The sequence below is a fragment of the Somniosus microcephalus genome, chromosome 24 (genome assembly GCF_052327205.1).
Source record: "Somniosus microcephalus isolate GS21.2 chromosome 24, FLI_Smic_1.0, whole genome shotgun sequence".
Classification (NCBI taxonomy): Eukaryota; Metazoa; Chordata; class Chondrichthyes; order Squaliformes; family Somniosidae; genus Somniosus; species Somniosus microcephalus.
This window is the reverse complement of record NC_141010.1, coordinates 24,134,724-24,148,066: the sequence shown is the minus strand read 5'-3', so window position 1 is coordinate 24,148,066 and position 13,343 is coordinate 24,134,724. Positions and strand designations below refer to the sequence as shown.

General features: G+C 47.8%; 1 protein-coding gene across 1 annotated transcript in view; it reads left to right on the top strand.

Moving 5' to 3' along the window:
- The window catches only part of LOC147101127 (neurabin-2-like), a 249,216-nt gene that overhangs the window by 135,629 nt on the left and 100,244 nt on the right, over positions 1 to 13,343 (top strand). The window contains exons 2-3 of the mRNA XM_085966317.1: positions 4,781 to 4,913; positions 6,987 to 7,107. Coding sequence (XP_085822443.1) covers positions 4,781 to 4,913; positions 6,987 to 7,107 — 254 coding nt within the window. The remainder of the gene's footprint in view (positions 1 to 4,780; positions 4,914 to 6,986; positions 7,108 to 13,343) is intronic.

Here is a 13,343-nt window from a genome sequence, read left to right as displayed (position 1 = left end):
ACAATATGATGTTATCACATTTGTGTATACACATATCACTTTTTTTATAATCATTGCTCATTAAAAATGCCTTTGGCAGCACCTCCCAAACCTGCGCCCTTCTTCAGCAGCACCTCCCAAACCCGTGACCTTTACCACCTAGAAGGACAAGGGCAGCAGGCGCATGGGGACACCACCACCTCCAAGTTCCCCTCCAACTCACACACCATCCTGACTTAGAAGTATATCGCCGATCTTTCATCGTCACTGGGTCAAAATCCTGGAACTCCCTAACAGCACTGTGGGAGTACCTTCACCACACGGACTGCAGCGGTTCAAGAAGGTGGCTCACCACCACTTTCTCAAAGGCAATTAGGGATGGGCAATAAATACTGGCCTTGCCAGCGACGCCCACATCCCATGAACGAATAAAAAAAAAAAATCCTGCTCAATCACTCTCTGGTATCCAATGTCTCCATTTAATCCTCCTAGATATTATTCTTTGCATATTTTTTATTTACTTACTTCCAAGTCAGGATGGTATGTGACTTGGAGTGGAACATGGAGGTGATGGTGTGCTCATGCACCTACTGCCCTTGTCCTTCTAGGTGGTAGAGATCGGGTTTGAGAGGTGCTGTCGAAGAGGATTTGCGAGTTGCTGCAGTGCATCTTGTAGATGGTACACACTGCAGCCATGTTGCGCCAGTGGTGGAGGGAGTGAATGTTTAAGGTGGTGGATGGGTTGCCGATCAAGCGGGCTGCTTTGTCCTGGATGGTGTTGAGCTTCTTGAGTGTTGTTGGAGCTGCACTCATCCAGGCAAGTGGAGAGTATCCAGGCAAGTGGAGAGTATTCCATCACACTCCTTACTTGTGCCTTGTAGGTGGTGGAAAGGCTTTGGGGAGTTAGGAGGTGAGACACTTGCTGCAGAATACCCAGCCCCTGACCTGCTTTTGTAACCACAGTATTTATGTGGCTGGTCCAATTAAGTTTCTGGTCAATGGTGACTCCTAGATTGTTGATGGTGGGGGATTTGATGATTTTAATGCCATTGAATGTCAAGGGGAGGTGATTAGACTCTCCCTTGTTGGAGATGGTCATTGTCTGGCACTTGTGTGGCGCGAATGTTATGTGCCACTTATCAGCCCAAGCCTGAATGTCATCCAGGTCTTGCTGTATGCGGGCATGGACTGCGACATTATCTGAGGAATTGTGAATGGAACTGAACACTGTGCAATCATCAGTGAACATCCCCATTTCTGACCCTATGATGGGGGGAAGGTCATTGATGAAGCAGCTGAAGATGGTTGGGCCTAGGACACTGCCCTGAGGAATACCTGCAGCGATGTCCTGGGGTTGAGGTGATTGGCCTCCAACAAACACAACCACCTTCCTTTGTGCTAGGTATGGCTCCAGTCAATGGAGAAGTTTCCCCCTGATCCCGATTGACTAGGGCTTCTTGATGCCACACTCGGTCAAATGCTGCCTTGATGTCAAGGGCAGTCACTCTAACCTCACCTCTGGAATTCAGCTCTTTTGCTCATGTTTGGACCAAGGCTGTAATGAGGTCTGGAGCCGAGTGCTCTGTCTATAGCATGCTGCTTCCACTGTTTAGCATGCATGTAGTCCTGTGTTGTCGCTTCACCAGGTTGGCGCCTCATTTTCATGTGTTCATGGTGCTGCTCTTCTACGCGTCTCATTGAACCAGGGTATATATAGTTTGAAAATTTGTTTTATAGTAGTTAACGTTTCAGGTCTGGGACCCTACTTCAAAACTGGAAAAGGCTAGAGATGTAACAGATTTTAAGCAGGTGCAGGGAGAGGGTGGGGGTTGGGGAGGGGAGGATCTGAAGGAACAGTCTGTGCTAAGGTAGGAGGTAGGAAAGATTAAATGGCCCAGAAATTCCAGAACGGGGCTTGCAGCGCGTGCAAGCCCCGTATTTACACTTACCCCGCGCTACTGACGATCAGCTCCAGGGACGCCTGGACTTGGTGAATGAAAAAGAAGAATCCCGGGCAGCGTATGACGTCACGCCGCCCAGGAGTGCAGCCAGCGCGAAGCCAGGAGCGTGCAGTGTAAGTGAGACACGCCCCTTGAGGTCTCCGTTTCACTGGACACGCCCCCAATGTTTCTGTCAAGCTGCTAATCATTTTTACATGCAAAGCAGCAGTTTAAATAGGTTTTTGGAAGTCTTTTGAAGATTTTGGTAACTTTTATAAACTTTTTAAAATGTTTACATTATTTTGAGTAATCTGAAGTAGTTTTAAAGAGAATTAAAGCAATTTAAAGACTTTTAAAAGCCCTAAAAGAATTTTTTTAATTCCATTTATTTATTTAACAATGTCGTCGTCATACGTGTCTTCACACTGTTCCCTTTGGGGAACTGTATGAAGTGGTGGAAGGATTTATGGCCGTGATTAACGCTCATTCCGTGACCGTAACCATCTTTGAACCAGCCATTAGGGCGGTTAGTCCTATGGCGGGAGGGTTTTACGGGCTCCCACAAGCTATACAAGGAGGGGGGGCCACCCACACCCACGGACGCAAATATCCCACTGGATGTCAACCCAGAATTTAGAGCCGGAGCTCCGACTCCACTTGCCGGGACTGTCTGGAGCGGGGTTCGAAACCCTACCCTGATCTGGCCCAGCGGCGGGGATCCTACCGCTATGACAAAGGCCCAATCCGATTAGCAACGTGAAATGGCAGCATAGGGCTCCAGTCACGGGGAGGGAAAAGGCGCAGGAAACGTATGGGTGTCACCTTTTGTGCAGAGTGGGCCTTTTGCGTAGCAGTAAGCATCCCCGCCGCTGGGCCAGAAGGAGTAGGGTTTTGAACCCCACTCCAGACAGTCCCGGCAAGTGGAGTCGGAGTTCCAACTTTAAATTCTGGGTGGACATCCAGTGGGATACTTGCGTCCGTGGGTGTTGGTGGCCCCCCCCCCCCCCCCCCAGATGGGTTGTGGGAGCCCGTAAAACCCTCCCGCCATAGGACTAACCACCCTAATGGCTGGTTCAAAGATGGTTACGGTCACGGAATGAGCGTTAATCACGGCCATAAATCCTTCCACCACTTCATACAGTTCCCCAAAGGGAACAGTGTGAGGATACGTACGATGATGACCTCTTGCGCAATGCACCTCCTTGGACCCTCAGTCGCAGATGCGAGGGGGCAAGTCGTGCAATTGTTAAATTTTTCATTTTATTGACATGTAAAATGTTGGCCCAGTAATTCCCTTCCAACTGCGCGAGTACGGTCGGGGTACTTACGCATCTGGCCGGATGAAATGCCGGTTTTCAGCATGCACAGTGCTTTTGGGGAAAACCGGCATTTCCTGTCCTCTGAACGAAGGGGTTCAGAGGCAGAACGCGTGCGACTGCACAGGCAGCGCGTGCGCAGTATAATTCGCCGCTTTCATTACTGCTTTCAGTGAGGTCAAGTCCTTACAACTTGCACATGAAAAAAGCATGGGTACAGTTGCTCCAGAGGCTGCGGAGGAAGATATTTCTTATCGTGGAGCTTCTGAAAGTATGTATGTCTGTATATATTCCTTTGCGTGTTATGTATATATTCCTTTACTTATGTGTATGAATGTATTATTTAATTATGACTTTCAGAGAAAGTAACTTATTGGAAAATCATAATTAAAAACATACATTCATACACATTAGTAAATAAAGGAATATAAAACATACATACATATACGTAAAGGAATATATGTGGACATACATACATAACTCATTCTCACATTCCATTCACACAGCCACAATTGCTCCTTCTACCTACCGTTCTGAAAACCCTTTTTAAAAAAAAAAAAAAAATTTTAACTTTAAAACTTACTTAAAATTTCTTAAAATAACTTCCCTCCCTTTCCCAAACAAAAATATTGCATTTCAGAAGCTCCACGATAAAATGTTTCTTCTTCCGCAGCCAATGAACCACTTTACACTTGCTTTTTTCAAGTGTAACTTCTGAGGACTTACCCTCACGGATTTCATGAATGAAATCTACGAAGTTCACTGCGCAAGCGCTGCCTGTGCAGTCGCACGCGCTCGAGGTCTGGAAATGCCGGCGTTCCCCGCATGCGCTGTTCATGCTGAACGCCGGCATTTCCAACGGCCAGATGCGTGAGTACCCCGAGCGCACTCACGCCTTTGGCCGCGAATTTCTGGCCCATTGTTGCAAATGGGGATGGCAGAATCATACAGCCTGAAAAAATGGGGGTAGGAGTTATAGTCTGAAATTGTTGAACTCAGTGTTGAGTCCAGAAGGCTGTAAAGTGCCTAATAGAAAGATGAGATGCTGTTCCTCCCGATTAGGCACTTTACAGCCTTCTGGACTCAACACTGAGTTCAACAATTTCAGACTATAACCCCCTACCCCCGTTTTTCAGGCTGTATGATTCTGCCATCCCCATTTGCAGCATTTAATCTTTCCTGCCTCCAACCCTAGCACAGACTGTTCCTTCAGACCCTCCCCTCCCTCCCCCCACCACCTCTGCACCTGTTTAAAATCTGTTACATCTCTAGCCTTTTCCAGTTCTGACGAAGGATCTTCGACCTGAAACGTTAACTCTGTTTCTCTCTCCACGGATGCTGCCTGGCCTGCTGAGTGCTTCCAGCATTTTCTGTTGTTCTTTCAGATTTCCAGCATCCGCAGTATTTTGCTATTGTATCAGTATAATCCATGTTGCTACTTGTTGACTAGAACATCAACGATTTGAAAAGTCCAGGCTCCAACTGAACATGTGGAGGTTATTTAGCAATTGTTTTAAAACTGAAGTGTTCCTGTTTTTACGACAGGTGTTCACCACCTACTCCAATGAAGACTATGATCGACGAAATGATGACGTGGATCCCATGGCAGCATCGGCAGAGTATGAGCTGGAAAAGCGAGTGGAAAGACTGGATCTCTTTCCTGTGGAACTTGAAAAGGGTAATTTATAGCAAAGCTCCAAAGCAATTACAGATTTTTAAACCTTCGATTGTACTGAAAATAATAAGTATTTAGATTGATCATAATGTTCTGAAGTACTCTGATTTTGGTAGCTGGTTATTATGGGACACGTGAAGCTACTAATCTGCTGGCAAGCTACGTAAGATTAAAGATTGAAAAGTCCCATGGTCGGCAACTTTTAAAAATATGTTTGTATAAATTAGCAGAAATAGCTGTGGAAATTCACAGTGCAACATTATATATGACATAAAATGAGTGCATCATAAATTAACAAAAATTTGGAAAAGTTATTCATGCGATCTAACGAAAATTTCAATGAATAGATAAATATATATACAGGAAACTTTGGTTTATCCGGAGGTTGTATTTCCTCGATCTAACGGCAGAAATCAGCAGCCGTTTTGTTTGGTTTTTTTTCATTTTTTTTCTTCTCCTAGCATTTTTTCAAACAGTCAGTCTCTGGAAAGCCTCTCTGAAGCTGTTGCTAAGCTACAGAGACGCTACGGGCCGACTGTTTACAAGCTGTTGCTAAGCAACAGTGTTTGTTGTCAGATACGGAGATGTCCGTATCCTTCAACATTAGCGCTGGTCTGTCTGGAAGTTTTCATAGATCGGCATCACGCCGGTCCCGTCGGTGCCGGATATCGCGAAGTTTCCTGTATGTATATATATGTCATAATGTTGCACATGGGGAGTGAAGACCGAATGTAGTCTTCAGATGCAAGGGGGTTAGAGGGTGGGAGCTAATGGCACCAGGGCATGCAGACGTAATTCATTCCTCATTCTAAAGTCGTATGTTCTGTTCTTTATTTTTACATAATACTTTGACAAAACCTATGGCAATTTTAGAGGTAGTAAAGTTGATTTGAAGTTAGGTGTTTCTCTACAGTACAGCGCCCCCACTCAACCTTTCTGGACCCTTTTATACAGTCCCTCTTATTCCACTGACTGTTCTCCATGGTATCACCCCATCGCGGTCGGTTCCACTTTTACTTGCTCCACCATAGCCAGCACATCTCTTGCAGCTGTTTCTCTCCTATCCTTGCACAGTCTCTTCCAGCATGCTTCAGGTTTGCATCCTCGGCCCCCTCCAATTTGTCAACGAATTACTGCCTTTTGTTGATACTATCTGAAAGCATGAGGTCAAACTCAGCTTTACTTCTCCATAACTGTTACTGTGCTGTTACTCACTGTCTAAATCAAGTTTGGATGATCCAAAACTTTCTCCAGCTTAACATTGGTAAGAATGCAGCCATCCTGTTCAGCTCCTATCAGAAACTCTAATCCCTTATTCTGTCCCCCAACCCATCCCACCCAACCGCTCATTCAGGCTGGACCTGACAGTGCATAACCTCAGCGTCCCACTTAACCCTGATCAGAGCTTCAAATCTCACACTCTATCCGTCATCAATATCAACCTCTTCCACAAGTAACCTGTGCCTGCACTTCACCCCAATAGCCACTGAAACTTTCCTCCATGCTTTCATCACCTCCAGGCTCAGCTTTTCCAATACCCTCACTCCCAAACTCCAACTCATCCAAAACTCTACCGCATACATCCTACCTTGTAGTACTATCACTGTCTTTGTTGACTGACACTGGCTCCCTATCCCACAAAATCTTGTCCTTGTTTACAAAACCTCCCATGGCCTCACCACATCCTACTCCAGCAACAAGCTCCTGCCCTATTCCTCAGCTTACACTATCTGCTCTGCAGGATCTGGCTTACCGTGCATCCCCCTCCCCCCCCCCCCCCCCCCCGCTCCATCCACTCCACCAATGGTGGTAGAAGCTTCAACCATCATATCCAAATATTCTGGAATTTCTTTCCTCAGCTTTCTGCCTTGGTAGATGTCTCTCCACCTTCAAAAGTCTCCTCAAAACTTATATATTTGACAATGCAATCAGTCTCATTCCCCCTAACTCTTGCTTGGTGTTGGTTCCTTACCGCTACCCCCACTTTATGAACCTTGGGATGTTTCATTATGTTAAAAGCGCTGTATAAATGCAAGTTGTTTCCTAAACTGAAATGTGTCTCTTTCCTTACTGTAGATGGTGATGGTCTGGGAATTAGCATCATCGGAATGGGAGCTGGAGCAGATATGGGATTGGAAAAGCTGGGAATATTTGTGAAGACAGTAACTGAAGGGGGAGCTGCTCACAGGGATGGCAGGTATGGATCGATTAGTTTTAACCAATAACACAGTTATTCATAATACTCTAGAATGCTGTGTACCTATACACCATACCTGTACTTCTTAATAATACAGCAGGAGATGCTAATTATTGGCAGTCAGTCATGAAGACTGAATTGAAACGTATAAAATTCTGACAGGGCTAGACAGACTGGATGCAAGGAGGATGTTTCCCCTGGCTGGGGGGGCCTAGAACGAGGGGTCACAATCTCAGGATATGGGGTAGGACATTTAGGACTGAGATGAGGAGAAATTTCTTCACTCAGAGGGTGGTGAACCTGTGGAATTCTCTACCACAGAAGGCTGTGGCGGCCAAGTCACTGAATATAATTAAGAAGGAGATAGATCGATTTCTAGACACAAAAGGCATCGAGGGGTATGGGGAGAGAGCGGAAATATGGTATTGAGATAGAGGATCAGCCATGATCATATTGAATGGCGGAGCAGGCTTGAAGGGCCGAATCTCCTGCTCCTATTTTACTATTTTTTTTTCTAAGACCAAGTTTGACTCAAAGTGACGGTTTTCTTAATCAATCAAATATTAAACAATTTGCTTTGATATTTGTATGCAGCTGAGGACATGTTGAATATTTTAGCAAATACTTAGCGAAGGCTGGGGAAAAAACCACAGGTGCCTCATGATTAATTTCTAAAAAGACTGCTGGAGAGGTAATTTACTGAGACTTACATTTATACTGGTAGAATGAACTTGTATTTAAATCATAATTGTTTGCTTATTAAAAGGAATAGTCTTTTCATCTATAGCTTTAATGTAAAGCATATAAATTGCTAACCTCGCATGAATCTGATCATATGATAATTGGATTTAATGGGGCAAATTTCCATGATGTTCTTGTAAGCGCTGCTGTAACCTTTACTGATGCTACAACAATTAGCTGATGGTTAGAGAGGCTGGATTTGCAACTGAGGAGGGTCCTGTGCAAAGAGAAGGTGCAGATTAACCTTTTATGGAGTACTAGCTGGAGTGCCCGGCGGTGCTGAGGGTTTTTTGAGGGCATGTTGTTATGAAAAAAGTAGAAATAATTTTTATATATATATTATATATATATATATATAAAGTGTTTGCCTGTCTGTGTGGGAAGGAGAGAGAGAGACTGGGGGGGGGGGGTGGTGGAGAGAGGCCCGGGGATCGAGAGAGAGACTGGGGGGAGAAGAGAGAGACGGGGGAGAAGAGAGAGACTGGGGGGGGGGAGAGAGAGAGCGAGAGAGACTTGGGGGGGAGAGAGAGACTGGGGGAAGAGAGAGAGAGAGACTGGGGGGGAGAGAGAGAGACCTGGGGGGGGAGAGAGAGACTGGGGGGGAGAGAGAGACTGGGGAGAAGAGAGAGAGACACTAGGGGGGAGAAGAGAGAGAGACGGGGGGGAGAGAGAGAGACTGGGGGGGGGAGAAGAGAGAGAGAGAGACGGGGGGGAGAAGAGAGAGAGAGACTGGGGGAGAAGAGAGAGAGAGAGACTGGGGGGGAGAGCGAGAGAGAGACTGGGGGGGAGAGAGAGAGAGACTGGGGGGGAGAAAGAGACTGGGGGAAGAGAGAGAGAGACAGGGGGAGAGAGAGAGAGAGAGAGACTGGGGGGGGAGAGAGAGAGAGAGAGAGACGGGGAGAGAGCGAGAGACTGGGGGGAGGGAGAGAGAGAGAGACTGGGGGGAGAGAGAGAGAGAGAGAGAGACTGGGGGGAGAGAGAGAGAGAGAGACTGGGGGGAGAGAGAGAAAGAGACTGGGGGGAGAGAGAGAGAGACTGGGGGAGAGAGAAAGAGACTGGGGGAGAGAGAGAGAAACTGGGGGGAAGAGAGAGAGAGACTGGGGGGAAGAGAGAGAGAGAGAGACTGGAGGGAGAAGAGAGAGACGGGGAGAAGAGAGAGACTGGGGGAGAGAGAGAGAGAGAGAGACTGGGGGGGAGAGAGAGACTGGGGAAGAGAGAGAGAGAGAGAGACTGGGGGGGGGAGAGAGAGACTGGGGGGAGAGAGAGACTGGGGGGGAGAGAGAGACTGGGGGGAAGAGAGAGAGACTGGGGGAAGAGAGAGAGACTGGGGGGGGAAGAGAGAGAGAGACTGGGGGGGGCAGAGAGAGAGAGAGACGGGGGGAGAGAGAGATAGAGAGACTGGGGGGAGAGAGAGAGAGACTGGGAGGGAGAAGAGAGAGACTGGGGGGGGAGAGAGAGAGAGACTGGGGGGAGAGAGAGAGAGACTGGGGGCGAGAGAGAGAGAGAGACTGGGGGGGAGAGAGAGAGAGGCTGGGGGGGAGAGAGAGAGAGAGACTGGGGGAAGAGAGAGAGAGACTGGGGAAGAGAGAGAGAGAGACTGGGGGGAAGAGAGAGAGAGAGACTGGGGGAAGAGAGAGAGAGAGACTGGGGGGAAGAGAGAGAGAGAGAGACTGGGGAGAAGAGAGAGAGAGAGAGACTGGGGGGAGAAGAGAGAGAGAGAGAGACTGGGGGGGAGAGAGAGAGAGACTGGGGGGGAGAGAGAGAGAGACGGGGGGAGAGAGAGAGAGACTGGGGGGGAGAGAGAGAAACGGGGGGGAGAGAGAGAGAAACGGGGGGGAGAGAGAGAGAGACGGGGGGAGAGAGAGAGAGACTGGGGGGGGGGAGAGAGAGAGAGAGAGACTGGGGGGGGAGAGAGAGAGAGACTGGGGGGGGAGAGAGAGAGAGACTGGGGGGGGAGAGAGAGAGACTGGGGGGGGGAGAGAGAGAGACTGGGGGGGGAGAGAGAGACGGGGGGAAGAGACAGAGAGAGACGGGGGAAGAGAGAGAGACGGGGGAAGAGAGAGAGACGGGGGAAGAGAGAGAGACGGGGGAAGAGAGAGAGACTGGGGGGAGAGAGAGAGAGAGACTGGGGGGGGAGAGAGAGAGAGAGACTGGGGGGGGAGGGAGAGAGAGAGAGAGAGACGGGGGGAGGGAGAGAGAGAGAGAGACGGGGGGGAGGGAGAGAGAGAGAGAGACTGGGGGAGGAGAGAGAGAGAGAGACTGGGGGGAGAGAGGAGAGAGAGAGAGAGACTGGGGGGGGGAGAGAGAGAGAGAGACTGGGGGGGAGAGAGAGAGAGACTGGGGGGAGAGAGAGAGAGAGAGACTGGGGGGGAGAGAGACTGGGGGGGGAGAGAGAGAGCGAGAGAGAGACTGGGGGAGAGAGAGAGAGACTGGGGGGACGAGAGAGAGAGAGAGACTGGGGGGAGAGAGATAGAGAGAGACTGGGGGGGAGAGAGAGAGAGAGACGGGGGGGAGAGAGAGAGAGAGACTGGGGGGAGAGAGACTGGGGGGGGAGAGAGAGAGCGAGAGAGAGACTGGGGGAGAGAGAGAGACTGGGGGGACGAGAGAGAGACAGAGACTGGGGGAAGAGAGCGAGAGAGACGGGCGGGAGAGAGAGAGAGAGAGAGACTGGGGGGAGAAGAGAGAGATGGGAGGAAGCGAGAGAGAGAGGGGGAAGAGAGAGAGAGAGGGGGAAGAGAGAGAGAGAGGGGGAAGAGAGAGAGAGAGAGACTGGGGGGAGAAGAGAGAGACAGGGGGGAGAGAGAGAGAGTGAGGGAAAGAGAGAGAGAGAGTGAGGGAAGGAGAGAGAGAGGGCCGGAGTGCCCGTATGCGGGGTAGTGCCTGAGGCCCGGCCCGAGTCACCCCAGCTGAGCTGGCGCTGCGGCACGCCGACCGAGTCACCCGACAACAAACACCGTCCTCACCTGTCACGAAGAGACTGGGGGGAAGAGAGAGAGACGGGGGAGCGAGAGAGAGAGAGACTGGGGGGAAGGGAGAGAGAGAGACTGGGGAAGGGAGAGAGAGAGACTGGGGGGGGGGGAGAGAGAGAGACTGGGGGGGAGAGAGAGACGGGGGGGAAGAGAGAGAAGGAAGGCGAGAGAGAGAGAGAAGGAAGGCGAGAGCGAGAGAGGCGCAGAGTCCCTGTGCGCGGGGTAGCGCATGAGGGCCGGCCCGAGTCACCCCAGCTGAGCGCGCGTTGCCGCACGCCGACCGAGTCACCCGACAACAAAGACCGTCCTCACCTGTCCCCTGATTGGTCAAATACGCCTATGACACTCATTAGCTGTTGTACGTTTTTTGAACGTTTTTTAAAAGTAAAGACGCCTATGACACTCCCCTGATTGGTCAAATACGCCTATGAGACTCCCCTGATTGGTCAACCGCTAATTAGTGGATTTAGTACGTTTTTTGAACGTTTTTTTGAAAGTAAATACGCCTAGGACACCCTACTAATCATAACCTTTCTTTTGATATATAACATATGTGTAGGTACACTCTATAACTTTTGAGTGATGCCCGGACAGACAGACAGACAGACACCACTATCCTTTTATATATATATATATATATATATATAGATAGATAGATACTAGTAATTATTGGAGTAAGCAAACAGATAGTAGCTCGCAGTCTTTTTTTTTAATTTTGCACTGCAGTGTTATAGAATATTTTTCATGAGGGGCTCACAATACTGACTGTTCACATCTAAATGAAAACCGGTATTCCTCAGGGCAGTGGCTTAGCACTATCGGCTTTAACAGCAGTCTCCATTTCCATACCAAAATTAAATTTCAATTGTATTTTTCCCAAAAATGGCTAGCAATTTTTGTGAGTTACCTGAGCCTTGAAATATATTTTAATGACATTTCACTGAATCTTAAAGGACAAGCCATGGCTGCCTATCTGGGCGAATCGTTGAGCCATTTTTCTAGGGAGTTGCAATATCTCCCAAGGTATAATGAATTGATAAGATTTTCAATACAATTATCATGGAATATGCATGTGAAAAAGGCAAACTGTTGCGTCGAGTAATTTATTGGCAACACAATTTGATTAGTTTTGAACGGGAGAAGCAATAGGGTGAGAAAATGAGTTGTGGATGAAGCCTAATGTACTCCAGCATTGTACCTTTAAGACAGGCCCCGATAGAAATTTGTAACGGCTATAATTAAAGGGAGAAACACGTGTCTCAGGATGTGGTTTCAGGACTGTATATTAGAGCTTTTCAGTAACCCTGCTTAAGGGAATTGTGAAAAAAGAAGCAGGTGGCTATAAATAAATTACGGACAGGAAACTTGAGAGTTTCTTGCCTAGGATGGTAGTTATTTCGAACTTTTTTAATGTTATTCATTTTAACTGTGTTGATTTGAATTCAAATTAAAGAGGAATGGGCCTTCATGAGTAAATGCTATCACTGATTAGTGTTTACCCACATAAGCACCTCCCTGATCTTATTCTATTTTTAAAAACACCTCCTATTACAGGGCTGCTTTCTCGAGCTCTGTAATCAGCCTTTAACTGAAGTACAGCGTGTAATGGTCACATCGGGGTGGCATAGGTCAAGGGTCTGTCCTGTTATAATGATCAAGGCTGAGCAATTCGATTATATACTCCACTGTATATGATGTATCTAAATACACAGCTCCGTAGATAAGTCATATACAGGAAACTTTCTGGTATCCGGCACTGACTGGACCGAGCTGGTGCCGTACCATCAAAACTGCCGTAGAAACCAGCGCTAATGTTAAAACATACGGAGCTTTTCAGCTCCGTGTGAATCAACAAACCCTGTTGCTTAGCAACAGCTTCAAAACAGTCGGCCGCAGCTTAAAAGCATCTCTGTAGCTAAGCAACAGCTTCAGCTAGACCTTGCAGAGCCTGACTGGGGGGAAAAAAAAGCAACGAGAAGTAAAAAAACTTATAGGAAACGGCTCCTGAATTTTGCCGGTAGATAGAGCTTTCCGGACATCCGGTTAAACGAAAGTTTCCTGTAGTTGGAGGTTTTTTACGGTAGTTCTACAGAGTTAATTTCTTAGCGGCGCTAGTATTTGTGCCCTTCACCTTCCCTCTTTAGTGGAAAGTGGTCGCAGGATAATCACCACATGTCTAGCCACGTTCGCGCCGGGACACATCTTCAATTTGCTTTCATAACGTTCATCCATTCGCGAGTTTGGCTAAAAGGAAAATGAAAGTTAGTTTTAAAAAACTGTCAGCAGCATTTATTACACAGCCACTGGAAAAGACACAATAGTTACTGAAAATACTTGCATGTTGTATTTGGTTATTAAAGTATAACAAATTGCTTGCTATCCAGAAAACAAAAATCTCATTTACATTCATGTTCCAGCCTGGCCATGTTCACCAAGTGCAACAATGCAACCAATACTGATCTTAAAATGAACCCTTTGATTTGGTATGCCTCCTCTTTCTTTCAAAAAGGTCCCCGACTGTCGATA